Source organism: Rhamphochromis sp. 'chilingali', assembly GCF_963969265.1.
Source record: "Rhamphochromis sp. 'chilingali' genome assembly, chromosome: 2".
Taxonomy (NCBI): Eukaryota; Metazoa; Chordata; class Actinopteri; order Cichliformes; family Cichlidae; genus Rhamphochromis; species Rhamphochromis sp. 'chilingali'.
The window spans coordinates 8,092,100-8,120,010 of record NC_137930.1 but is presented as its reverse complement, the minus strand read 5'-3'; the positions used below and the strand labels follow the sequence as shown (position 1 = coordinate 8,120,010).

Here is a 27,911-nt window from a genome sequence, read left to right as displayed (position 1 = left end):
ACACCTGGAGAGATGTATAATTTTTTTTTCTTTTTCTTGAGTCTTTAGTGATATTTTCGTAGTTTCCCATCATTCTTACCACACACACACACACACACACACACACACACACACACACACACACACACACACACACACACACACACACACACACACACACACCTCATCTGTTTGGTTGCTGGATGTCGCTGGGTGATGACGTACATCCACGTTCCCGGTGCAGCTTGTCAACAAAAACCCAAAACAAATTGGCGGACGCATAAAGGTGCAGCTGAAGCGCTGAAGGTAGGGCATTAATAGATGTGCTGTTCTCATATAGATGTGAAGGAGCGCTTCTACCCTCGTGCTTGTGTTTACAAACAACCCGTGTCTCACTCTGAGCTGAGCTCGCTAGCACTTGCTAGCTGCTTGTTCTTGTCATGTTAGCATACAGTGCAGTCGCGGGATCTGTTCTCAGTGTAAACCTCAAGTTGCCGCCAGTCTTGGAAAAGCAAAGATCGCTGACGCGTTTTAATAGTTGAGACTGAGTTTGCTGCAAGAAGCACCAAGAAGTTTGTTTGATTCGGAAACAGACGTCCAACTGTGAGAAGGAGCGCATTTCTTTTAATCATTCATGGGACAGTTGTTTGGACATACATCCTAATACTTAGAGTGGACTGTGAGAAAACATTAAACGAACGGGATTTTAGTTAGTCTCCCAAATGTTGCTGCTCAGCACACTTGCTCTGTAACTAGAAATCCTGTTCAACAAAGTCTGAGTTTAAAAATAAACTCCGAGTTGATCACCTCTGAGATGGGCAACTTTGAATTTTCTGTTTGAGAACAGCTGATCAGAGTAAATTTAATCAACTTAGAGTATGTTCACCTTGTTCACCTGCGTGCGTGAGTAAAAGCCGTCGTCAGTGGAGCTCTATATATGTTATTTTATGACGTCTGTTGTCATCATTTACTCAAATTTTCGTTAAGCTAATTATTCAGCTGTAACCTGACAGGAGCGAGATATGGGAGCCTGACGATCTGGAAAAGAGATCAGACACAGTTAGTGTGTCACCTTCTATTTTTAAATTGAGTCGGTTTTGTTAAATTACTGTTGTGTGTTTCATGGAGGAAGCCATAGTGATGCAGTGGTTAGCAGTGTTACCTCACAGCAAGAAGTTCCATACCCTGCTGCGGTCTTTTTGTTTGGAGTTCTTCATATTCTTCCTGTGTCTTTGTGGGCTCTCTTCTACTAATCCAGCTTCCTCCTACAGTACAATGACATCAATGTTACTGTGATTGGTCATTGTAAAATGATCATAGGCATGAAAGTGAGTGTAAGTGATTGTTAGCCATTTACAATGGACTGGGCTAAAATACATGTAAAGGGAGTCTGCTCAAGTTTTTATTTTTCCTTTTTCAGTTTGTAAAATTCTGTGTTGATGTTTAAGAGTCGGTGATGTTTAAGGCTTTCCAAGGGTCCAATTCTGTTTGTGATCTTTAAATTAAAATAAATTATAAAGCATAACCGGCCTCTAGTCACATACATAAAATGCGATGTCAATTTTGGCTACTGTATTGGCTAAAGTGGCAACATGGCCAAGTTGAGCTTTTTACAACCATGTTATCATAACTGTGTAACTATGTAACTGCTCTAATGCACTGATACACAGCCTTTAATTAGGTCTAAACACAGGCTGTGTGCAGTGGAGAAGGTTGTTGGATTGATAAACAGCACCATGAAGCCAGACACATGTTTGAGAGCACTGCACCTTTAATTACATCTTTCCAACATCTGCTTCAGTACTAAATGCTTATGTTAATGCTCTGAAGTGTGATGTGCAAAAATAGCAGCACTCTTACAAATCGAAAAGCAGTCTTGTAGACAGTGTGAGGACAGGTCTCCAGTAGACCCACATGGACTGATTCTTATATTCCGGAGTACTCAAAGCGCTGTACACAACATGCCTCATTCACCCCATTCACGCCCACTCATACAAGCACTTCTAAACACAAGTGCAAACTAACCAACATTCACACGACGCTTGGGGAACTTGGGGTTGTGCCCAAGGATATTTGGGCCCATGCAGACTGGGGAAGCCAAGGATCGAACCACCAACCTTCCAATCAGTAGCTGATCTGCTCCACCACCTGAGCCACCCCTGGCTTGAAAAACCTGTAGAAAGTCAAAGCTTCTGCTGTTTAGATCCTATTGACACAAGCTCGCTTTTAATCATCTTGGCTTGAACTAAACAGTAAATGAGTTTGCTCACTGCTGATGTCTGCCAATTTTTTGTGACAAAAAGAAGGGCTGAATTCCACAACTTCAGAGAAATTAATGTGAAGCTGAGACATCCAGCCATGCCTATGCTTATAGCAACTGACTCTTTTTAGTGAGGTTAATTCATTTCTTTTATTTTGGTTTCTAGTTTTGATGTATTTTTTGTTTCCCTAGGTTGGAATGAAACTAGATACTTATTATTTGGTAATTAGTGAATACCCTTTGATACCTTGTTGTGTCCTAAATGTTATGCAACCATCTACCACGAGATGGAGCATTGTTGTAGGAATTAGACTAGCTGTCGTTTGGATTTTACAAGGAGGATGTCGAACAATTTGCAAATTTGCAAAACCTGTCGTAAAACTATTGCTGTTAAAGGTTGCAGTACAAGAAATTTATTCCACTGAAAAATTACGACTGTTTTTAACTCTGCATGTCAATGTCTCCCCGCATACCAAAGAAAACTTTAAATAAAACCAGCTCTGTTACCTGTGACTGTTCTTCGTCAGTTGTTTTTTTTGGCACTATCCATCTTCATGGATACAAGCAGTGGAAATGAGATTTCTGTGAAAGGTGGATGGGCTTTCCCTTCGTGACAGTGTGAGTTCAGTTAGTCAAGAGAGGCTCAGAGTAGAGCCGCTGCTCCTCTACATCAAAATGAGTCAGCTGAGGTGGGCGCCTCTTGGATAAAGTATTCCAATTAGTCATGTCCTAGTGAGACGAGGCTCCGGAGGAGACCCCTGACTAGACCCAGAGAATATATATACTGGATGGCCTGGGAGTGCTTCGATGTTTCTTTGGATAAGCTGGAGGAGGTCGCTGACAAGTTGAAGGTCTGGGCTTTCCTGCTTGTCTGGGATTTATGGTCCTGTAAATTTATGACCATTATCTGGTCATATTTGGTCATATTATTTGTACATTATTTGGTTGGACAGAGGAGGGGAGAGGTGGTTTTCACCGATGTGAGAAGAGCTGGCATGCAGTCCTTCAAGATCTTGACTGCACAGATGTCCGAGTGACATCTGTTGTCAGATGAAGGCAGTGTACAAAGTATGTGCTACAGCTGGTCTGTGGGCAGCTCTTGCTTACGGTTTTGTTGGTCCGTAAGCCACCCGCAGAAAAGAACGAAGTCATAACATACAAAGAGCTGAATTGAAGCAGAGTGTTAAAAATAATAAGAAGTGTCTGCTGCATCCACTATCTGTGCTTTTCAGTCTTTAAATTGTTGGTCTTAGAAGTTTTTTTGCCATTCTCCTCTTCCCGGGAACTCAGCTATGCGTCATGAAATATTAGATACGTTTACACCGGCAGGACACTGGTGGGACGGGGCACTGGAACATGTGTAAGGCAACATCAAGCATGCCCACAAAACGACACCCATCCCCTACCTGGGACTCTGCTCCTGCTGAAACGCATCCAGTCGTCAGGTCTGCCAATCCCCATGCTAACAGTCTCTAGCTTTTAAAGAGCCAGTTTTAGCTTTAGTTTCAAAAGATTTACATCAATAATGATCAGACCATGGTCATACAGAAAATTACAAATTTACAAAAGCAAAGAAGTAAAAACCATTTTATTTTATTTTCCGAAAAATACTTTGCATTCACGAACCTCTTCGTGGTTTCTTAATTTCTTTATGTGAGAGAATGATGAAGAGTTGCAAAATGAGACAAGCTCACTCTATCTATCTATATTTCTTTATGTCATAAAATAAAATAAATTATTGACCACTTTGACAAGTACAGTTACAGGTCAAGTACAGTGGATAGAAACATTGTCAATTTTTTTTTCTCTAATGAAGAGCACAAGCATGTGGCTGCTCGATGAGGGAATCCAGAAATGCGCTTCAATGAAAAGACAATTACAGACTGGAATCTTTTTTATTTTATTTTATTTTTTTAGGTGGTATGTCCTCTCCACTTAATCCCTTAAAGCTGGCTTGGCCAACTCGAGGCCTCGAGGGCCGGTGTCGTGCAGGTTTTAGATCTCACCCTGGGTCTACGCAGCAGGACGCCGGCCCTTTGAGGCCTGGGTTTGGACACCACAGCCTCAAAGGGAAATCAGTACAAAGTTGTTCTGAGTGATCGTCTTTGTCCTGTAATCAAACATTTCTGTCATGCTGACCTCACACGTGGGGCCATTGAAAGGTTTGATGTAATGAAATGATGTTAACCAAATCCAGTAGTAAGTACCTATTAAAGTACTCGGAAAACTTAAGTGATCTTTTAATCAGTTTTTGGTCTGTCTGTCTGCAGGGATGCACACGTCAGTGCGTGAAATTAATCTCTGCTCAGACACCTATTTCCTGCGGGTGGACTGGGAAGGGTGCAACTTTAGTACCGGTTTCCAGTTGCTGCTTACTGATGGACAAGATGCATGGAGAGGGGAAGGTAAAAACAAAAATCACTCAGCATGACTTCACAGTTTATTACCTTATATTATACACTCTTACCTCTTTTACATCACATGCCATTTTTATACACAGTCCTCAGTTTTCAGAGGCTCAAGATAAACTTCAAAGGCTTAAAGTCCTTTGAGATAAATGTTGCCTGGGACATTGGAAATTGGTACCAATTTCACTGAGCAACTGCTGGCAACCTCCAGTAACCACCTGCTAATCATTCCTGAAAATACATTTTTCCTTATCAACCGGTGGTTACCAAATGGTCACTAATGGGCTTCTGGGCCTGTGTGACGGGGCCAAGTTGTTTTCTGCTGTTCTGGTGTAGCTGACTTGGCCATTCTGAAAGTTTTTGCTATATCTTTGATAGATGAATTTAGTTTGTTCTTCAGAAAGCTGCTGCACGCTAAGCTGAAAATTAGTTTAGAAAATGCTAAATGCAAAAAATAAAGACAAAGAATGTTTTGTTGCAAGCTCAGTAATTCAGACAAAAATCCTTGATACCATTTATCTAGACCCAAGTGACTTCTTCCGTCTCTACAGTCTGAATCTGAAGAGGGTCAAGAAGTCAGTTGGATGAGTGATGACTAAAAACCAGATGACTATAAACCACTGAAAACCGCTGTATTCAGAGGAACTGAATGACCTTTTTGGTTGATTCAGTTCAGAAACTAACGATTCTTGAAATATATGTGAAACTTAAATCAGTAATTTGTAACATACTGATTTGAGGGATAGCTGTAGCTCAGGATGTAGGACAGGTCATCTACTAATGGGAAAGTTGGTGGTTCTGGGATGTACACAGTGCTTAGTAAATGTATTAAATCAACACACAGTGCAACGTTTATACCGCAGCAGCCCTGTATTTACAGTAATTATCAAAATCATTCAGGGCCCAAGCACGAAATATGTGAAGGCCTTATTGTAATCACTCCATTCATTATTGTAATTATTAAAGCAAATGAAGGGGCTTTTTGGGGGGTTTAACATATTTAAAAACTCATGAAGTATTGCACACGTGTCAAGTCTGGTGAAAATTTTATTATTATTTTTGTTTCAGACATGGGTGGGGCAAAATGGCTCGGAAAACCCCCCTGCACAGTGAGGAAAAATTACGTCCCCGTGCTGGGTTTCACATAGTTGTATGAAATTTGGTACACGTGTGTAACATGCAAATCCATGGGTCCGATAGACCCATGTCCCAAAGCCAACAGAAAGACCGCCACTTCGAGTTTTGGCACAGCTTTGACCATTTCCAGTTGTTGTACTTTCGAGAACTTCTCCTTGGGGTTTTATCAGATGAACTTCACATTTGGTCAGTCTAAACTGCAGACCTAGGCAATATTGAATTGTAGATCTTTTGAGTTTTTGTCAAAGGGCGTGGCTGTGGCGCCCTGGCAAATTTCAATTATTTGCCATCAAATTTTATTTGCTCTAATTCACGCATACATTGTCCAATCTGGACTAAACGTGTGGCTGCACTTTTTAGCACTGGAGGTTCCAGCCTCAATTCATTAACAGCAACAGATTCTGATGTTGCTAAACTTAAATGTGCCCACTGTACACTTTTTCCCCTCAAAAATCAACACTGTTTCCATCTCATTGAGTAACATGCTGAATTAGCTGCTAGAGGATTTGGGATAATCTTTTTCTTAATTTTAATTTTAGACGTGATTCTCTTTTTATTTATTTTTTCCTATACAGTGAGGGGTGAAGTGGTGTGCAATGAGGCAGAGGAACTGGAGATGCCATTGGAAAGATATATCGAGGACGTCGAGCAAGCCTTTACAGGGAGAGAAAACTCCAACACCTACAACTTCACTTTGACACCTAATCCCCCAGGTCACAGTTCCACTTTGACACTGACATATGAGAAGATGCAGAAGGATATCTCAGTAAGTGCTGCATGTCTAACTCATGAATGAGTTAGACCTAATATCTCACTATGACACCCAGATAGCAGTGGGTTAGATAAACAGTGTAGTGTGGTTAAGCTGGCCCATTTTTGGCCCATTTTGAGTCGACTTTTCAGTCGAGCGACGGTTGTGGGATCGGCCCGAGTTTCGCTTTAATCGTGTGTTGTGCATCGTGTAGTATACATGGGGTAACGAGAAGCGATTAACACCTCACGACGAGCTCCCGATCAACAATTGTATGGTTGCAAGAAAATCAAACCTGTTTGAAATCCTGTCGCCCGTCGTGATGGTATCAAAGCAACCTCTCACACTGCACACGCGCAAACACAGAAATGAAAGTGAAAAAGACTTATTTAAATGTCAGCAAGCCTTGTATTTTGACTTTTGCACTACTTTTCTGCAGGTTAAATGAAACTACCATGTTTTCTGGTTGTCATGGTTCCTCAGTGTATTTTTTTGTCTTTTTGTGGTTATTGTGTATCTCTGTAGTGTGCTTATTTTTGTCTCTTTCTTCATATTTTGTGGTTATTTGTTGTAGTTTTATGAATCTTTTTGATTTGTTTCTTGTATTTTCAGTTGCTCTTTGTCATTTGAATCTTTGTTCTTGGTTTGTGGCTTCACATTTAATATCGATTAGTGGCTTTATGAAATATGACCTTTAGTATATTTGCACTGCTGGTGTTTCATATTTCGACAGACGGAGTGATGGTATTTGGCAGTTGACTGAGTAATGCTTCTGTAAAGGTTCACTGTGTGAATACACGTACAAGATTTAGACACAGGGCCTATGTTCTCATCGTAGTTGTGAAAAAAATGGAAATGTTGAGTGCTTCCATAACAGCAAAAGGGAAATGAATCTATGTTGCAATTAAAAAAAAAAAATGAAAGTACCATGTGTCAGTTTACTGACGTGTGCAGCAATGTGTTATTAGAGGTGACCAAGGCTTTTCTTCCACAACAGAGAAAAGCCCAGTTATTCATCTGTCATAAGGTTTTGAGTCATAACATGAGCCTTCACTGTAATGTCTCCCTATTTCTGCTCCTGTCAAGCTCTGCTGATTGCCAGCAGAGCCCAGAAATGAGTCTCACACTTGGAAATAGTCAACCACTTCAGGGAGCACCTAACTTTAGTATTTTAGATGGTATCTTTGGACACTGGCTGCATTTTCTCTCCTTTTCACTCCTTCCAGTCCTTGTATCTGACTATTTGCGCACCCAGTTTTATCTGATCTCAGAAGCTGAGCAGGGTCAGATGGGTGAATACCAGGTGCTGTAAGCTATTATGCAGCTGTGGTTTAGGTAGTAGAGCGGGCCGTTTACCATTCCAGCATTTTGAACTATTCCTGAGCAAGATACTGAAACCTGAGTTTTGAGTGTGTGAATATTAGATAAGGAGCTTGCGTACAGAAAACAGCATGTGGATGAATGTGTGTGTGATTGGGTGAATGAAGCTTGTAGTAAATTGTGCTTTAAGTGCTCCAGGTAGAAAAGTGCTATGTAAGTATCAGTCCATTTACCATTTCTCAGGAAAATTGTGAATGTGAGGGTGAATGAATGGTGGAATTGTAAAGCGCTTTGACTGTCTAGAAAAGCGCTATATAAATGCAATCCATTATTAATATTATTAGTTGTTAATGGGAATACATCTTAGATTTTTAGTGTTAGACTATTAGGTGGGGGGATAAAGGAGAAATGCAACATTCACTCTTCTTGGTTGTAAATTTGGAGTAAGTGGGGGACCAGTCCTGAAATAAAAGTGTCTAGCTGTTAATTTATGTGAATATGTGAATCAGTGAGTCAGAGTTACAAACAGTACTGTTGCTATGATGACATTGGAAACCTGTTGCTCTCAATATTTTGTGTCCAGCCGGCCTGCTGGTGCCTAAAACCAGTCAACAACATCCAGTTTGATTAGCAGCTTTACAACCTACTGCCCCTCACATAAACCCTCAGGTAACAGTTGGAGGTAGGCTTATGATGACTAAGAGCACAATACTAACTCAGTGAATACAAGGAGAAGATAACTAGAACGTTTTTCCCAGAGCGTCTTAGAAAAGCCATTTTCATTTCAATATGTAATATTTCAGTCACATGTTATTTACTTACCATTTGTAAGAGTTGATGAAGTAATAGCTGGCAAAGGTTAGACACAGAAAAAACTGAAAGTGTGGAAATGCAGGAAGGGATAAATTACTGGTTTGTCTATTCAGTAGAAATTGCAGTTCCTCAAATGTACTGTGAGGAAATAGTGAGTAAATAGTGAAATGTAAAGTCTTCCACTTCAGAGAAGAAAAGATTGTTTGTCACGTAATTCTCCCTTCATACAACCCGAACAAGAGCCGAATTGTGACTGTAACTCACCACAATTGGCTTTGTTGATACTTAAAGTTGCGGTGTGGCTGTGTTGATTGAAACACAGGGGAAAACTATCCTTAAAGAATAAAACACTTTTTATTTCTTTGGTTTGTGCCAGGATTTAAAGATGCTTTTTAATGCTGTGAAGCTGAGTATTTTTACATTGTAGTCTGTGGGTAGTTTACGCTGGCATCAAATGATTAATCCAGGAACTGCGACTTAATTAAAACAGTACGTGGAGGATAGTATATCAGCATTTGGTGTTGATTTTCTGCTGTTTATCTCTCTTATCCAGTCTGGAGACACACAACTATTACTTCCCCCATGAAACAGAGTTATTTATGGAGCTGTGGATCACAGGGGTCAGAAGTTAGAGCTGATACCCACATTTGTGCTCCATGTCTTTGTGTGAATGCAAACATGTTTGAGAGAAACGTTTGTTCCCCAGAGGCCACTGATCACTATGCTTGTGATATGAGTGAGATGGCCCATAACCTCAAATTAAGTCTAAACATAGTAGTTAAACTTTAATACTGTCAAATCAGACAGTTTTGGTTAGAGTTTTATTTCATTCTTTAAGTTTTCACTCTCTCTGATAGCCTTTCTTTAGTATTTAACCTCTCAAAATACATTTAGTAGTTCATCAGTAATGAAATACTTGGTAGTAGGGCTGTCATGTTATGATATGGTTATGACAGCCCAAAGATCTTATCAAGAATATCAAATCATCTGTCAGTTATTTTGGATAAATACGTTATGAACATGTGCCAGTAATACAGGTCCATGAGAACACCACAGCTTGGTAGTTGTAGCTCTAAAAACATATATTTAGGTCACAAAGACTGCCTTTACAAAACTAAACAAGTCAGTTTGTTTGGTTGATTTTTCACTCCTTTCTTCCAGTTCAGGCTGGGCTGCGTTCTGCTGAAGGCCGTCCCAGAGCCAGCAGAGGCAGTGAGAAATTTACTGATTCACAGTCTGCAGAGGGGAAATAACCTGCAGCACCACAACCAGAGACTACAGGAGGAGAACGAGAGACTTCGAGGAGAACAGCAACACATCACTGCAGAGTAAGTACATGCATGGATGAACACACATGCATACAAAATCACAGTAAAGTCAACTTTACACCCAAACCACACAAACTGGAAGGTGCGAGTATGTAATCTTGTGCTAGCACATAGTGCACAGAAAATACAGGAATATTTTGGTTAGGGATGGGTACCGGTGTCCGGTGCCATGATGGCACCGGTTCTGACATAAACGGTAGTAACCAGACCGAAAAGCAGCGCACATTTCGGTGCTTTATTTCGGTGCTTTTTTTTCCTGAGCTGTGATACACTTCTAGCCAATCATTTTACGTTTCCGAGGATAGTAGGCGGGTCCAGGTACGTGCGTTCTTTTAGAGCAGAGCTACAGATTAAAAATGCCCAAGGCGAAGCGGTCAAAAGTCTGCCTGTACTTCACAGCAAAATATGCAAACTCAGCAGCAACAAGTGCTTTAAGCTGATACTGTGATACTGTCAAAGGAGGTAACACCTCAAATCCGATGAAACACCTGGCGACGCATAGCGTTTTTTTTAAAGCCGAGAAATGCGCCGTATGATAGCTTGCTGCGAGACCTCACATCGAGCGCATCTACTCTGCGTGGGTTGCCTGTTATCTGACCCGGAGTTAGCAATATCCCCCAAAAACCCCGAAGAGGAGAGTCCTGGCCCCTAGCCCTGCCAGTGTAGCAGAAATGATGACGGATGATGATGCAGCAGCAGCCGTTCTTCTCTGCGTGAGTAGCTTAATGTTGTTCGTGTGTCATTTACGTTGAGTAGGCTAACCACATTATTACATTAATGCAGTAAGGTGAACTAGCAAACACCGTCGTAGTTACATGCAGCTGTCTTCTTGTTTGATGGCAGATACTCCCTTCACCCTGCCAAAAAGGCTAAAAGGACCAAAGAAAAAGTGGAAAACAGTTAAACATGAGAGGTTTTTGGATAAAGTTTGTGTTTTTTCCATTGTTTAAGCACTGCTTCCAGCCAAGAGTGATACCATATATGCCCCATAGCTGCAGAAAAGGCTAACATTGTTATCTTTTTACAAAAAACCAGCTGAACATGAGAGGTTTTTGGACCAATTTTGTGTTCTCCATCCTTTAAGCACCGGTTTGAGCACCGTTTGAGCACCGGCACCGTTTCAAAAATACCGATTTGGCACCGGTATCGGATAAAACCTAAACGATACCCATCCCTAATTTTGGTCCACACCAAAACTGTTGCTTTGTCTTCCTGTCACTGCACACTCTGTTTCAGATGTTTTGTTTTCTATCCGTGGCTCTATATAATGTCATAAAGTGTCAGCATTTTTAATATGATCATCTAGTTTAGTCCATGTTAAATGGACTGTAATTTATGTTTTGTTTTGTTTTTTACTCTCAGCCTTTTACACTAGTAGACTGTACTAAATCCTGAGTCACCATAAACATTATTATATTTGAAGAGGCTGAGTCAGGTTTCAAAATTCATTACAGGATAGAAACAGCTCTAGTACAGGTTACAAATGATCTCCTTAGGAATTAAAAGTCCTCTTCACACACTAAGGATAACAATAGAGTTCCACAGGGTTCCGTGCTAGGACCAATTCTATTTAAAATATACATGCTTCCCTTAGGCAGTATCATCAGAAGGCATGGCATACATTTTCACCAACTTGATCTTTCCATGAAGCCAGATTACACAGACTAATTAGTATATTTGGGTTTGCTAAAGAACTTTTTTGTTTCTGTACATTCAAGACTGAAGCGTTACATTGGTGGTAAGGAAGCCCTGGAGGCAGAGCTTTACTCTCGGTTTGTCCTGGTTCTGAATGAGAAGAAAGCAAAGATCCGCAGTCTACAGCAGGATGTCACAAAACTGGAGGAAATGAGGTGCACTGCTTATACCACATTGACTCTCAAACACTGAAGCTTTTCCAAATGTTTAAAAAGTAGATTTTTAGCTGTGAGTTTTAAGGCAAGCATTTTTTAAAATGAAATATATGCCATAATTGCTTATTAAACAGGTCAAGGGTATTTTTCCTTAATTACAACATTCCTCTGATTTCTTTGTTGTAAAAGTTATGTTAAGCAGTGAATCATGTATAATGTATGGTTTCTGATACAGGAGTAATGACCAACGAAAGAAAGACTCAGTAAAGTCAGGTCAGACAAGAGGTCAGGATGATGGTGTTGAAGCGGATGATTATGGCGGCAGTACTGATGAGGACCCAGTGGAGACGCAGTCGACTCCAGCCTCCAATTTGGGTAAGACTGGTGACACTGGGGAAAAAACAATTAAGTACAATTTTGTCAAAACATCAAAACAAATTGCTAAAAATCAAACTGGGAATCATTGTTGGTGAGTTTTTAGCTGCTTTTAAAAAGAGAATCGACTGTTCTCAAGCTCAGAGGAAGAGACTTCGAGAGTCTGGGGTTACAAAAGCTCTGTCTCCTTTAGCTCTCAGCCTTGTATGATGCACAGGCAGTAGGCCCTCAACCTGAACACCCAGAGTGAAAACTGAGTCTGAAGTTACACCAATGTTCTTGAACTGAAGATTTAGCACAAGAGGTAAGAGGACCTAGAGTTTCCATTACCTTAGCCATCAATCTGTCAGGGATACAAAAAACGAATTTCCGTTTTCTCTTCATTAAGTTGGAGAAAATTGTCATCCAAATAACTATTAATAGAGTCTAAGCGCCTATGCGGGATAGATTAGAAGTATCTTGGGGATTAAAAGAGACGTACAACTAAATCTCATCTGTGTAGCAGTGATAAGAAGAGTATTTAAAAAGGCTCAAAGTGTGTTGAAGAGTGTCTAAGTGTGTAACAGATATAACAGAAACAGTAAAGGACCCAGAACAGAACCTTGTGGCACAACGTCAATAAGAAAAGAAGGAGCTGCTCTTAGAAGCTGCCACAGAAAATTAAATAACCAAGTAAACTTAATCTTAATCTCTTAATTAATCTCTTAAATTAATCTCCAAACATTCTTGTTAAACCATTACTTTGAGGAGGAACTTGTGCTCCTTTTGTCATGACCAACTTGTTTTAGTTCATAAATAGATGTCACGATATTTTCCTAGCAAATTTACTGAAAGATTCCTAGCTTTTAATATCATTGATGGTAAGCTTTTCTGGTTTAGTGGTAACTAAACAGGTAAAAACCATAAAAATGAAACCAATCACAACATTGTTGTCCCTTCAGGCTGTGTGCTAGCCAACATTAATGCCTTAACCTGAGTCCTACATACAGAACAAATAGAGAAGGTGCCAAAACCCTCAGACCAGTCAGAAGATCGTACTCAGTCTAAAAAGATCAGTTTTGACTTTGGAAGTAACTTGTCTGCTGAATGGAAAGATTGTGTCACAAATATGCTTAATTCAGTGCCAGAACTGTTTTCACAGCATGAGTTAGATTTTGGACAGACAGAAAAAGTGCACCACAAGAACTACTCGACATCGGAGTGATACGAGAATCTGAATCTCCTTTTGCCGCCCCAATTGTAGTTGTCAGGAAAGAGGACGGGTCTGGTAGTTTGTGCATCAATTAAAGGAGGCTAAACCTCTAAACCATAAAGATGCATACACACTTCCCAATCTAGAGGAAGCATTTTCAGCTCTGGCAGGGTCAAAATGGTTCTCAGTCTTGGATCTCAAGTTCGGATACTATCGGATTGAAATGTTGGAGTCAGACAAGCAGAAAATTGCCTTAATGTATCCCTTTGGGTTCTGGGAATTTAATAAGCATTTCAAAGGCTCATGGAGCGGTGTATGGGTCTGATGAATCGTAAGGAGGTCCTCGTCTTTATTGATGATCTCATTATTTTCTTGTTATCCCTCGAAGAGCATGAGCAGTGTCTGAAGAGAGTCCTGTTGAAATTGAAAAAGTTTGGCTTGAAATTAGCACCCAGCTGAGATATTTAAATATCTCAGTTAAGTACCTCAGCCATATAGCATTAGAGTATGGAGTCGAAACAGATACAGAGAAAATCAAAGCCCTCACAACTTGGCCCATCTCCACCAACTTTAAGGAGCTAAGGATCTTTTTTGGGCTTTGCTGGGTATTAGCGGGGATTCATCCAGGACTACTCTAACATTTTAAGGCCATTAAATGAGCTAACCGCCGGTTACCTACCAATAAAAAAGGGGAAGAAAAGATCCACAAAGCAATAAAGGTCTGTATACCAAAAGAGCCATTTGGCCAGAGATGGACTCACAAATGATCTGTTTGAACGTTTACCTCAGCCCCAGTGTTGGGTTTTGCAGGCCTCAAACTCCCATATATCCTCCACACGGACGCTAGTACCATTGACCTCGATGCAGCTCTTTACCAACTTCAGGATGGACAGTTGAGGGCCATAGCATTTGCTAGCAGAGGACTTGATCAGTGTGTGTGAGTGTGATGTCTGCCGGAAGTGTAGATGTGAGAGGGCAGCCCCTCTCATGAACATTCAGACAGGTAGTCCCCTTGAGTTACTCTTTATAGTTTATCTATCTATTGAGTCAGAGCAGTCTAACACAAAAGATGTATTAGTTATGATCGATGACTTCACTAAGTTCGCAATGGCTGTCCCTACACCCAATCAATGAGCATGCACTGTTGCAAAAGTCTTCTGGGAAAAGTTTATTGTTCATAACGTTGTCCCAGACAGACTTAAGCGATCAGGGCCCCGATTTTGAATTGAACACAATAAGCAAACTATGCAAGATTGATGGCATGAAAAAGATACGTACAACACTGTATCATCCCAGAGCCAATGCCGTTGAGAGGTTCTATAGGACGCTCCTCCAAATGCTTGGTACTTTGAGTGACAATGAAAAGTTGCATTGGAAAGAATATGTAAAACCTCTAGTACATTGGTTCTCAAACTTTTCACAATGAGTACCACCTCATAAAATATATGGCTCTTAAAGTACCACCTTTATGAACAATATTAAAGTACAATAGTATAGGCCTATTTAACACCATATACAGTTTACACTAGAGATGGACCGATCCGGTATTACGTATCGGTATCGGTCCGATACTGACCTAAATTACTGGATTGGATATCAGAGAGAAATAAAAAATGCAATCCGATCCATTAAATATCAAAAAAGCACCTCACAAAACTTGCGACATGGCATAACTCGGCTCATAACTGTAGCACGTCGGAGCAGTATGCATCACCTGATAGAGCGGCTGTGGCGTGCGAGACCTGTCGTGGTCTGGTTGAGCATTTGGAGCCTCGCTACCAAATTGGCATTTCATCTCTGAGAAAGTGATCGCAGAGAGAAGTAAAGCAAGTGTGTAAGTTCATCTCTGAATGTTTCTAAAGCATTCCCGCGTTAAGCTGAACAACCGATATATGGAGCGACTGCCTCTTCTCTCCCCTCCCTCTCCTGCTGCTACTTCAATCGTGAAACTGATCAATGATCAGCTGATCGGCTTTTCTGTCGCAAGTCTGTCTCTCTTGCTTGTTTTTGGCCCACTTCACGCCAGAAAGAGGAAACCAGCGGCTGAACAACAGCAGCACGTTTAAGCTTGATAAGCTGTTGTTAGAATTTATTTAATATTACTTTGTACACCAGGATCCTTTTCTACGTAGCTGACGGCTGGTAACTGTGCAGGGGCGGATCTAGCAAAATTTAGCCAGTGGGGCTAACAGGGAAAAGGGGGCACAAAGACATACTTTTCTTTCTTATTCTCATTTAAAATATCTAGCTTTTAATAAATAATTATCTGAATCTTACACCCAAAGTTTTAATCTTATGTAAAACGTATAGAAGTCCATTACTGTATATAGTAACTATTAAGTCTAATATACCCTAGTAAGCTTTACTACTTTTTCCTTTGGGAAGGTACCATCTGTGCAGTCTGCAATTCTGTTGAAGAAAGATGTTGAATCTATTTAATTATTCTTGAAAAAGAATTGATTTCTTTGCATTTTTTTTCACACTGCATCAAATTAAAGTTGATTACGTCGATTAAGCGTCATGAGGTGGAGGGTGGGGGGTGGTTCCTTTTTTTTGCTGGGAGTTTGCAACCCTATTAGTTAGGTTGCTTACTCTTTAAAATACCAGAATAGGGAGGATGGAGAAGGTTTAAGTTCATTAGATTGATCAGTATTGCTGAACTATGAAATATTTTCGGTGCAGTATAGTTTTTGCATACAGGTATAACAGAATAGCTTTAGTGTTTTGTTTTGTTTGTAATTTGAGTTTGAACTTATACAAAATGCAGCAAGATATTAAAAAAACAAAAAAAACAAAAAAAGTTTTATTGATTAAGAAACACTATATTGGATTCATATCGGTATCGGCCAATATCCAAATTTATGATATCGGTATCGGACATAAAAAAGTGGTATCGTGCCATCTCTAGTTTACACAAGACAATTTTACTTCTTTTATGAATGTAATTTTTTTAACTGTCATAAACGGGATGTGACAAGTAATAATAATAACAACTGCACTGCTTTAAAACATTCACAGCAGGTGGGATATCCGGTCTTTAAGTGATGACATATGAACCCTGCTTCCGCGTCCAAACTACTCTAATGATGTGATGCGTTAAGTTCAAAGCTATTATCTAGTTTTGCTTCTCTCCGTGAATGTTTTTTTGTAGAAAGTCAGGGCTTAGAGGTGGTGCCATTTCATGCTACTGTGGTCTCATCTTGAGTGAAATATTTTATCTTTCCATGGTTTATTTGCACTTTTTATGAGTTCACTGTAAGTAAAACATGTCTAACCTTTACTGAAGAAATAGTTTACAATGTTTTGTACTTTATTTTGCTGAAAAACATTTTTATTCAGAATGTTTTTTTAAATTGTAAACATTTAAACTATTGAGATTAACACTGAAGAAGCATTTAAAACCAATGTGAAGATTTTTACATCACTATTTTATTTTCTATTGTAAACAAGATTAATGTTACAAGCAGTACTTTTATGTGCTACCAAATATTGAAGTGTAATTATTTGAAAACTTGGTGTGTCCTATGTCACTGACAGGTCAGGTTTTTTTTTTTTCCACACCCTTTCGACTTTCAAACCTTTGTTGAAGTCTCATTCATTTCACTGCTTCTGTACATAGCCAAACCTTCTGGTCCAAATCATTTGAGCTCCTTTAAAGGTTTTGATGAAGTAAATTAAGGTGAAGTTAAGTTTTTTTTTAAGTAACTATAGTATTACATAAGCAGCTTCTACCATTGACATTACCCTTCATCAGCCACTAGATTTTTACTCCCAGATGGCATGGATGTAATTAGTGTGCCAAGTATGTAAGTGTAAGTAGTGAACATAAGTTAGCAATAAAGACACTGCAAGAGATTTTTAGGGGACTTTTGCCTTTCATGATTTTTCCACTTTGAAATGGTTTACTTCCAGATTAGATTTCTTTTTTTATACGTCAACAATTTTTGGATGCTGTTTTCCTTGTTGGGCTTTCCCTTCCCATCACCAGGCAAAACTTGCACCATTTGTGTTTTTTCTGTTGCCACGACAATGACTCAGATGGCTAGTAGGGAAGGGGGGCGTGAAGGGGTAAAGTGAATTCGTGGAATACTGTAGTGTTGCTGTGTGTCTGCATGGGTCTGTTTTGTGTAGTGTAGAAAGTGCTGCTAAGGTTCAAAATGTGTTACTTAAACATTGGATTAGTTGGTGATCCCATTTAAGGTTGGGAAATATGTGTGTTAGATTCTTTCAGTGGGCTAATCCAATGGGACTAGTAGCAAAAACCACCTGTTCTGCACTTCTTCCAATCCTTCATCCTGTATTTAGTTGTGACTCAAACCATTAACTTACAGATGACATCCACTGAACGTGACACAGTGAAAACAAACACAAATAGAGACTGCATCATTGCTTTTGCAGGGGGGGCAATTAAATGAACATAATATATACAAAAATCCAAAGAACTGGGGTTTATAATGAATCTTTTTTTTAAAAACACATAGATGTAAATAGTTGCTGTATGTGTGACAATGTTTTGTTTAGACTGGCCCCCTGGTTAATGAGGAGATGGTGTCCATACTGTACAAAGATTATCATCAGTATAGTAAGATTGCTCTCATTTTGTTTGACTACTGTTTTTCACTCTCCTGACTCCATGCTCTTCTCAGAATCACCGACTCCGGGACCACTGGATGAAAGCCTGAGTGACCTCACAGATGTGGCCCCGTCTCGCAAACGGCGCTTTCGTCACCTCAGGGCCCCAGAGGCTGCAGTAAAGCGACCAAACCCAGAGACATCTCAGAGAAAAAGGTATGAGTGTCTCTGCGCTGCCTCATTCACATCAAGATCACTGCTGGTTATGCTGCTGTACTTCATTTTGTATTCAGAGTAGCTCCTCCAACTTAACATCGCTGCCTTTATAGTTTCAAACACATCATCTAGGTCTGTTAAAATGTGTTCAGATGTGACAGGGAGGGACAGCTCCACCTGAAATAACACATTCTATATCAATCAACTTGATTGTCATAATTCACACATCTCCCTCTATTGCTGAGGAACTAAAATCAAAACACAAAGAGCTTGATCTGTTTTTTAATTTCCCAGTCCTTTCTGCTGTGTCATATTTTCCTTTCCTTCACATCCATCATCCCTTCTCTTCAGGGGTGGATCCAGAAGGGTGGCATGGGGTGGTATGTGCCACCCTAAAATGATCTCTTTCCACACCAAGTGCACCCTAGTTTTGCATATGACAGTGTTGTTTATTAAAATAAGATAGCATTAACACTTTGAGCGTAGTTACAGTTAACAGTGAACATAAATTCTAAAACTGAATATATTGCATAGTGTCCACCCCCTGCACAATTAACAAGTGGTTCAGCCCATAGCGCAGAATGGCTTTTTGTTTTCAGTAGCATGTGATGCCTATGATTGTGCCAGAGCACATTTTGAACAACACCATGGGAATTTCAGATTTCACACAGGTGGTTGGATGTTACACTCTGGAAATGGAATGAAGGTGAGTGTTACTAACCCTCTGGGGTCCACGGACATGCCACACCTCCAGATCACATGACTGATATAAGCTGACATCAAGCTGCAGCCGCGCAGAGTCTCAGCCAGTGTTTAAAGTTCTGACTTCAAAGTATACACCGGTGTTTAAATTTTAATGACAGGCCACTAAATCCAGAGTTTTATGATTAGAAAGCATACATAAGCAATGCTTTTTTCTAAATACTATTGTCACGTTTTTTAAAAAGCATTTACTAATGACAGCGCAAAAACAGTAAAGAAAAAAAAATAGCCACCTCTTTCCTATTGGTGGAAAAATGTACCATGTCGACCAATTAAAAAAAAGTCAACACGTGGGATTTGGTTGTTTAGGAAGAGGGGCACGTTTTGGGAGTGACGGCGGAGAGACAGAGCAAGCGAGTGAGTAAGACAGAGAGAGAGAGATATCAATAGCGATTAGATTTGGGAGATTTGTGACGTTGAGCGTGGAGTGTGTAGTTAGTGTGTTGCGTTGTCTTATGTAGTTAGTCTGTTGTGTAGTCGTTGTTTTGTTTTGTGTCAGTGAGGGCCCTAATGACTTATTGTGACACCTGATTGTTCTCTCAGTTCAGTTAGAGTAGTATTTTTAAATTGTTGTACAAAAGACAGCAGGTGTATTGGTTGCATTTTTAGATCAATATTTGGATATGTTTACAAAATGTGTGCATAAGGTTTCCAAAATGAACAATTTATATTTGCATTTCAAGTTATAAAAATAATTTACTAAACATGTCTGTGGTTTTTACAGTTAAAAAAAAAAACTACTACTAGGATTTTATTGTCTTTTGTGTGATTTCAGATGAGTTGTGATAATACAGTATGTCAATGAAAAAATAACTGTAAATTTAGACACGTGAAGTTGTGCTGAAAAGAATGATTCCAAGCTAGGCAAACAAATAAAATGAAGCAATTTAAAGGTGAAATACAAATGTAAAATCAAAAGGAGTCAAAAATAGCCAGTTATATTTTGGACCTCAGAGGGTTAACTCAACAAATCATGAAAAATTAGGTGTAAAAGTTTGTTCATGACAGTGCAAAATTCTGACGTTTTGTGGAACAATTTGATTTTTTTCTAACAAAAAACGGTGTGAAACTCAAGTTAGCTAGTTGAGCTACATATTTATTTATTTATTATACAGGCTATACAGTACATAAAATCAAAATTTGCACGTATTATGTAACTAAAATGTTTAATTATGTGGGCTACAGAAAATAATTAAGTTATAGACTATATTTATGGAAAAATGTGTATACTTACTGCATTTGAATCATTTTAACCATATGTAACCACCTGCATATGTGTTTAGAAAAATAAGGCTTTGATTTTGCCACCCCATTTGTTTTCCTTCTCACCCTAAGACAATTTCTCTAGATCTGCCCCTGATCTTACCCCTTGGTAGTTACTTTAATAAAAAATATCAAACATTCACTGTAGGGAATCATCTTTATGCTGTGTTATTAAGCCCAGTGTGTAGAGACAACTAAATGTGTTACAAACATGGATAAATGTTTGTAACACAAATTTTGGATTAGGATTCAGATATGTGTGTTCACTTTTAAAAGAACGTGCTTTATTTTTACATAAGTGGATAATATATTTTTTTTCATAATCAACCCTTTTAATATCTTGGATATCAGTGAATGCCGTTATTGTCTGGTTTGAAGACAGTTTGGAGTGCGGCTGCTAGGATGGGGGTGGGGGATTGTCAAAGGAAGTCTAGCATGTGAAGTGAGGAGCCAAAGAAACAATTGTGCAACTCTCTTCTATTCTCCTCGCTGTTGTTTCTATAGCCCCTCTTTTCAAGCTCAGTCAGACCATCACACTGCTCTGAAAGCCCCATTGCTGCACATCCAAAACCTCTCAATACCATTGCTCTTGTTCCCATTTCGTCCATTTGCCAGCTTCTTTTGGAGGTGTCTGTTTAGAAAATATTCTTAAAAGCATGTCTCAATCTGACATTGTTTCTGTAGCAGTCCCTACCAACAGAGTAAATATACTGTGTCCAGGTTTCTCAGAGTGCCAGTGACTGTAAAACACATGCAGATAAGTGTTGCCATCCATTTAAAGCTGCTGTCAGGATTTGGTACTGCTGCCCATTACCAGCTCTGCCTTCTCTAACAAGAAGCAGCAGTGAGCTAATGTACAGTTGTAGCTGCTGGATGTTTGATCACTGCAGTGGCTGCTAAAACTGCCCCCCTCTGAGCTGGCACACACAGCAGAAAAGAGGCCCTTCTCCTGGTGGTGGCTATTAACCACTGTTACCTCCACAGAGAAGATGGAGACCAGGATGAGGAAAAGTTAACATAGTAAGAGAGCCACATAAACAGAAGCATGGCTGGCAATGTAAAAAAGTGCTCAGCATTTTGGGAAATTCCTTTTTGTGTCACTTAACCTCACTGTGACTCCAGCAGCACCAAGCAGGTGTATAAAAGCAGTCAAGTTTGTATTTAACAAAATATTTATACTTGAATGATATATAGATTAGAGATCAGTGGCTTAACAAAGAACCCATTTATGTCAAATTGGTCAGGTACAAGGACTGAAAATGTGTGATAAAGCAGGCAATGCCAAAAGGAACAATTTTAAAGACCTACAGGAAGCTGGAGAACTGTTGCTCAAGAGCACTTGAGCACAAAAATACAAGAAAGTCTGACTCCTTGGATACAAACTGTGAAGAAGTGAGTTTTTCACAGTACTGCAGGCTAGCAGCTGTTCTGCTCTTTGCAGTAAATATGTATTCCTACAATAAACTAACCAATTCCCATATTCTCTTCTTTACTTCACTAATACACATATTTCTAACCCAAAACTCTTTGTTTGATGAAAGAAAGAAGGATTTCTCAGTTCCTCTGAAAATAAAGAGAGGTTTTCAGTTTACTACCCCATCTCCCTCTCCTGATCTTTGAACATGTGGTTGGGATATAATTGTTTGTGTACACAGAGGACTGTTTTCCCATGAAAGGAAACTAAAAGAAAGTTACAGTGAAATCCTTCCTCCCTTTTACACATGGACTGGTTCTGTAAACGATCAAATATCACTCCAAGCCATCACAGATAATCACTACAAGCCATGGCACTGTGAGGGTCTCACAAGTGTTTTCATTTTGATTTATACTGGGATCAACACAGATTTAATACATTCTTTGTCATTTGAAAACAGTCTAATTCATATATATATATTTTCTCGATATTTTAGGTTTAAAAAATATGGGTTGGCTGTAGCTCAGGTGGCAGAGCAGAGCAGGTCAGCCACTAATCAGAAGGTCGGTGGTTCGATCCCAGGCTGCCTCCTGGCTGCATGCCAAATATCCTTGGGCAAGATACTAACCCCATGTTCGCCTACTGGTGGTGGTCAGAGGGCCTGGTGGCGCCAGTGTCCGGCAGCCTCGCCTCTGTCAGTGCGCCCCAGGGCAGCTGTGGCTACAATGTAGCTTACTATCACCAGTGTGTGAATGGGTGGATGACTGAATGTAGTGTGAAGCGCTTTGGGGTCCTTAGGGACTAGAAAAGCGCTATACAAATGCAGGCCATTTACCATTTAAAGCGTCACAGTCTAATTAGCTAATTAATCCAAAACACCTGCATAGTGGGCTTTTAAATGGTCTCTTAGAAGAGGTTGGATGTTCCCAAAGTGCTCTATCAAAGCACATTAATAGAAAGTTACGTGGAAGGGAAAGGTGCATAAGCAGCAGGGATGACCACAGCCTTCAGAGGATTGTCAGGAAAAGGACATTCAAAAGTGTGTGGGACCTTCACAATGAGTGGACTGAGTTAGTACATTAAGAGCCACGGCACACAGACGGATCCTGAACATGGGCTTCAAATGTCGTATTCCTCTTGTCAAGCCGCACCTGAACAACAAACATCAGAAGCATCTTACCTTGGCTAAAGGAAAAAAAGAACTGGTCTGTTGCTGGTCTAAAGTCCTCTTTTCTGATGAGAGCAAATTTTGCATCTCATATGGAAACCAAGTTCCCAGAGTCTGGAGGAAGAGTGGAGAGGCATACAATCCAAGATGCTTGAAGTCCAGCGTAAAGTTTCCACAGTCTGTGTTGATTTGGGGAGCCATGTCATCTGCCGGTGACGGTCTACTATGCTTTATTAAGTCCAGAGTAAGCGCAGCCATCTACCAGGACATTTTGGAGCACTTCATGCTTCCTTCCGCAGACAAGCTTTATGGAAATCCTGACTTCATTTTCCAGCAGGACTTGGCACCTGCTCACACTGCCAAAAGTACCCAAAACCTGGTTCAATGACACTGGGACTACTGTGCTTGGTTGGCCAGCAAACTTGCCTGACCTGAACCTCAGAGAGAATTTATGAGGCATTGCCAACAAAAAGATGAGAGACATGAGGCCGAACAATGCAGAAGAGCTGAAGGCTGCTAATTAAGCAACCTAGTCTTCCAAAGGCTGATAGCATCCATGCCATGCTGCGTTGAGGCAGTAATTCATGCAAAAAGGGGTCCAAACCAAGTACTGCGTACATATGTATGATCATGCTTTTTAGAGGTCCAACAGTTCTCTATTTAAAATCCTTGTTTTATTCATTTCATAAAATGTTCTAATTTTCTGAGATTTTGAAATTGGGGTTTTCATAAGCTGTAAGCCATAATCATCAAAATAAAAAAATAAAGGAATGAGTCTATATCATATTTTAGTTTGAACTTTTAAGTTGAATTATTGAAATAAATGAACTTTTGCACGATATTCTAAATTTTTGAGTTTCACCTGTGTACGTACACACACACACACACACACACACACACACATAACTCTCAATGGTCATGAGAATTTGCATATTAATAATCAAGGAACTGACCTGCCAGCCCATTGTTCATTCAGTGGTGCTAGTTTCAGTCATTGTGCAAATATAAGATTGGGGAAACTTGCTTTCAGCTGAGGCTGAAGAAGTCACTTGGATGAACATTTCTCCCACTGAAAAAACTATCTCCTGATGAACAGAATCAACGTTTTGGGATATGCACCAGATAAGTTTGATATTGCTACATAGAGAAATCACATTATAAAACAGCTTTCAGTTTTTGATGTATCGGCTGCCTAATGTGCCTTATCTACAAAGCTGTAGTCTTCAGTGGAAATGCAGAACAAAGGTTTTGGACATTATCCTTGTAAATAAAGTTTCCAGGTGGGAATGCTGCTAAAGTACTTTATAAGGAGTTCATACGCCTATGGCTTTGCCAAAGTTAACCAGTTAGATATAACATGCTCATTAATGGCAGAGGTTGTATGCCCCCACCCTCCCGTCACTCCCACTTTCTTGCTAAGCTAATATATGTTTCTATTCATCAAGATGTAGCACAGAAATGTGGAGACTCTTAAAGCACTAGTGTGACCAGCTGGCCCACATTTGTGTTTTCCTTATCACTTTTTCTCCCTTGATCCCCTCTTGATTTCTTTTCTCTGTTACCCATTGAGCTTTCATGATCCCCTTTTGTCCTCTCTTATCTCCACACTTAAACATCACATGGTGTCACCATGGTTTCTAAAAGGCTGATCATTTAAATTTTGTGAGCCCTTTAAATCTTTTAATGTAGCATAGAACCACTGTTGGTAGTCACACGAAGAAAAGAAAAATTACAAAACCAGTATTTATTGATGAAACTATTTCATGTTTTGGGGTTTGTTTGTTTTTTCTCAGAACCTCACATGAAGATGACCTGCACCACCTGGGTTCAGGTGGCCTGTATATTCATATTCAAATAACCACAAAGAGAAAAATATACAAGAGACACAGAAAGCCGCAGAGTCAAAACCGGAAAGGCATAACAGTGAGAAGAAAGAATCATGACAGACGCAGAAGCAGGAAACTTCTTATGGACAGGGGCGTATCTAGAGAAATTTCTTAGGGTGGCATGGAAATCAAATGGGGTGGCAAATCAAAGCCCCCCCCCCCCCCCCCCCCCCTTTTTTTTTTAAACACATATGCAGGCCTGACAACAGGTGTATCACTCCTCCGGTTTTCCACCTCAAGACGGTGTTTTCATTGCAATCTGCTTTTGTGACATTCATTAGTACCCTCACTGACACACAACAAAACAACGACCACACAACACACTAACTACACACTCCACGCTAAACCACAAATCTCTCACATCTCAAAACTCGCTTTCTCTCTCTCGCTCACTCCTAAAACTTGCCCCTCTTCCTAAACAAAGAAATCCCACCTGTTGCTATTTTTCTATTGGTCGACATAGTACATTTTTTTTCACCAATAGGAGAGAGGTGGCTTCTTTTCTTTCTTTACAGTTTTCGGGCTGTCCTTAGAAAATGCTTTCTCTAGCATTTCTTCCTGCACAAACGTGATGATAGTATTCAGAAAAAAAGCATTGCTTGTGTATGTGTGTGTGTGTGTATATATATATATATATATATAATATAATATAAAAATTGTAAATCTGGGTTTAGTGGCTTGCCATTAAAATTTAAAACTGGTGTTCACTTTGGAGTCTGAACCTTCAAAACAAGCTGAAATAGAGATTCAGGGTGGCTGCAGCTTGTTGCTATGTCAGCTTAAATCAGTCATGTAATGTCAGGTGTGTCGTGTCCTTTGACCCCAGAGTGTTAATAACATTCACCTTCTTTCCATTTCCAAACAACCAACCACTTGTGTGGAATGTGAAATTCCCATGGTGTTGTTCAAAAGGTGCTCTGGCACAGTCATAGGCATCACTTGCTTCTAAAAAAAAACAAAACCCATTTGTTAATGGTGAGTGGGGGGGCACTATGTAATATATTCAGTTTTAGAATTTATATTCAGTGTTAACTGTAGCTACCCTCAAAGTGTTAATGCTATCTTATTATAATAAACAACAACCCCTGAGCAAGGTACCGTCCCTACACACTGCTCCCCGGGCGCCTGCTTAGTGGGCTGCCCACTGCTTCACTGAGTGAATGGGTCAAATGCAGAGAAAAACAAGTAATTTCCCCATGGGGATCAATAAAGTATCCATTATTATTATTATTATTATTATTATTGTCATGTGCAAAACTAGGGTAGCACTAGGGGTGGCAAGAGATCATTTTAGGGTGGCACATGCCACCCCATGCCACCCCTCTAGATCTGCCCCTGCTTATGGATTAACTAGTTTAAAGTATAAAATGTAAAAAATATTCATTGCTTGATGAAACTAAGTTTTAGAGACCTTCAGTGTGACCTTCAACCAAGGCAGCTCACTGTCTGGGCATTATTTCCTTTTAGAGCTCAAATGTGACATGATATTTAAAACCCCTGTGTATCGTTCCCTATGTGCTTGTAGGTAGAACAACAACCGTATGAAACATAGTTTTAAAAAGCTCGATATTGATTTACTACAGCTTTAACCATGTCAGAGGTCAAATGTGACATTATTTGTCAATTTTTCACCAATAAATCATAACATTTAAAATATTGCATACAACAGCTATGATGTATATAGACCGAATGCACGCTTATGCCACAGGAAAAAAAGCCTGCTTTGGGGAGGTAACATCATCAGACTTAAAAACTGGTGGAGAACATGAGCCTCTATGTTGAAATGCACAAAAACAAATAGAAGTAGTGATGTGTTTGATGTAGAACACTTAAAGTAGGGGAATTGCTGGGCCACAGTTACACACACGCACACACACATTGCCCATGTGTTTCTTGTCTTGTGTCCTATAGAGCACATGACATATTTCCTGTTTCAACAGGCAAACGGTCCTGTAAACCAGTCTCATTAGCCCACTGACCTCTTTTCTGTGTGTGTGCATGTGCGTGCGTGTGTGTGTGTGTGTGTGGTTGACAGGAATGACTCCCCTGCAGGATCCAGTAAGCATCAGACTCCACGGCTCTCTGCAGATGCTGCAGCAAGTTCTGCAGTGGAAGACCTTTTTGAGGAATTCTGATGTTCCACGTCTGCACCTTATAGACGTAGACAAGACCACAGCAGTGAAATGCCAAGGCATCATATTTTTATTGTGATTGAATGCATCTAGTGCTGTATCTATATGGAAGGATAAAGCACTGCAAAAAAAGGCGTTCAATGGATGCTGATGAGAGAAATGCTTGGTGATTCTTTATAAAGCACTGTAGAGGTTGCTTTTTTTTTTTAGTAAAGTACACTAATGACCAATGTTTGGAATAGTAAAAATAATAAACATGTTTTTATCAAAGTTTACATTAGCTCAGGACTTCTTTGAAATGTATTTTTTCTGATATACTTTGCAGGCTACACATCAACAACTAATTTTGATATTTGTGTAAATAAAAAGTGAAAGCAAATAGTTAATGGACTGATTCTTACATAATTTTCTACTCTTCTGGAGCACTTAAGCGAAGCATCTATAAAGCACTTTTAGTGCTTTCTGTCTAACATTCACACTCCGATGGATACATCAGGGTTAATATCTTGCCCCAGGATATTTGGCAAGCCACCAACCTTTTGATTAGCAGAACTGATCTAACTCCTAAGCCACCCGGGCTGTAGCTTAGGACTTGAACAGCCAGGGATCAAACCCACAACCTATTCATCAATACAATTACAATTACTTTTTTTTAATTTGTCACATACACAGTATAACATATAGTGAACATGCAGTGAAATGCTTGTGTCCTGAGCTGCAGACAGGCTGCAGCTGTAGCCGTGCCATTCCAGGGCTGGTTTTTAGCAGTAAGGATACCCACCTGGTATCGTGTATAATCTGGGTTGTCTGTGAAGGTTCTCAGTCATCCAGGTCATCGTAGTCAAAGGAGCTTGCAAAGAAAAGCGTCTGGACTTCTTTAAGTTGCTTGAAGACGTTTCACCTCTCATCTGAGAAGCTTCTTCAGTTCTAAGGTCAAATGGTGGAGAGTCCCAGATATAACCTAGTGGGAGTAACCCCCCACAGAGGGACAAAAGGACCCCCTGATGATCCTCTAATCGCCTGAGCCAAGGTGTGAAACTGGGTGTGGGTCCCAATCAGCCAGAGTTTCGGGTGTGTTCATTGTG

At 39.9% G+C, this 27,911-nt stretch overlaps 1 protein-coding gene across 1 annotated transcript; it reads left to right on the top strand.

Annotated features, from left to right (window-relative positions):
• Window positions 1–156: 156 nt before the first annotated feature.
• Window positions 157–27,207, top strand: xrcc4 (X-ray repair complementing defective repair in Chinese hamster cells 4). Its single transcript, XM_080874816.1, has 8 exons — window positions 157–285; window positions 4,510–4,644; window positions 6,360–6,550; window positions 9,830–9,996; window positions 11,715–11,846; window positions 12,082–12,221; window positions 18,060–18,201; window positions 26,730–27,207. The coding sequence occupies exons 2-8, from the start codon at window positions 4,512–4,514 to the stop codon at window positions 26,827–26,829; spliced, it is 1,005 nt and encodes a 334-aa protein (XP_080730942.1). The 5' UTR covers window positions 157–285; window positions 4,510–4,511; the 3' UTR covers window positions 26,830–27,207.
• Window positions 27,208–27,911: the final 704 nt, after the last annotated feature.

Bases quoted from the DNA above. Each gene is read 5' to 3' on its own strand.
- xrcc4 (XM_080874816.1), top strand. From the start codon at position 4,512: ATGCACACGTCAGTGCGTGAAATTAATCTCTGCTCAGACACCTATTTC. The intron at 4,645-6,359 runs GTAAAAACAAAA...TTTCCTATACAG, and splicing joins AGATGCATGGAGAGGGGAAG to TGAGGGGTGAAGTGGTGTGC. The intron at 12,222-18,059 runs GTAAGACTGGTG...TGCTCTTCTCAG, and splicing joins GACTCCAGCCTCCAATTTGG to AATCACCGACTCCGGGACCA.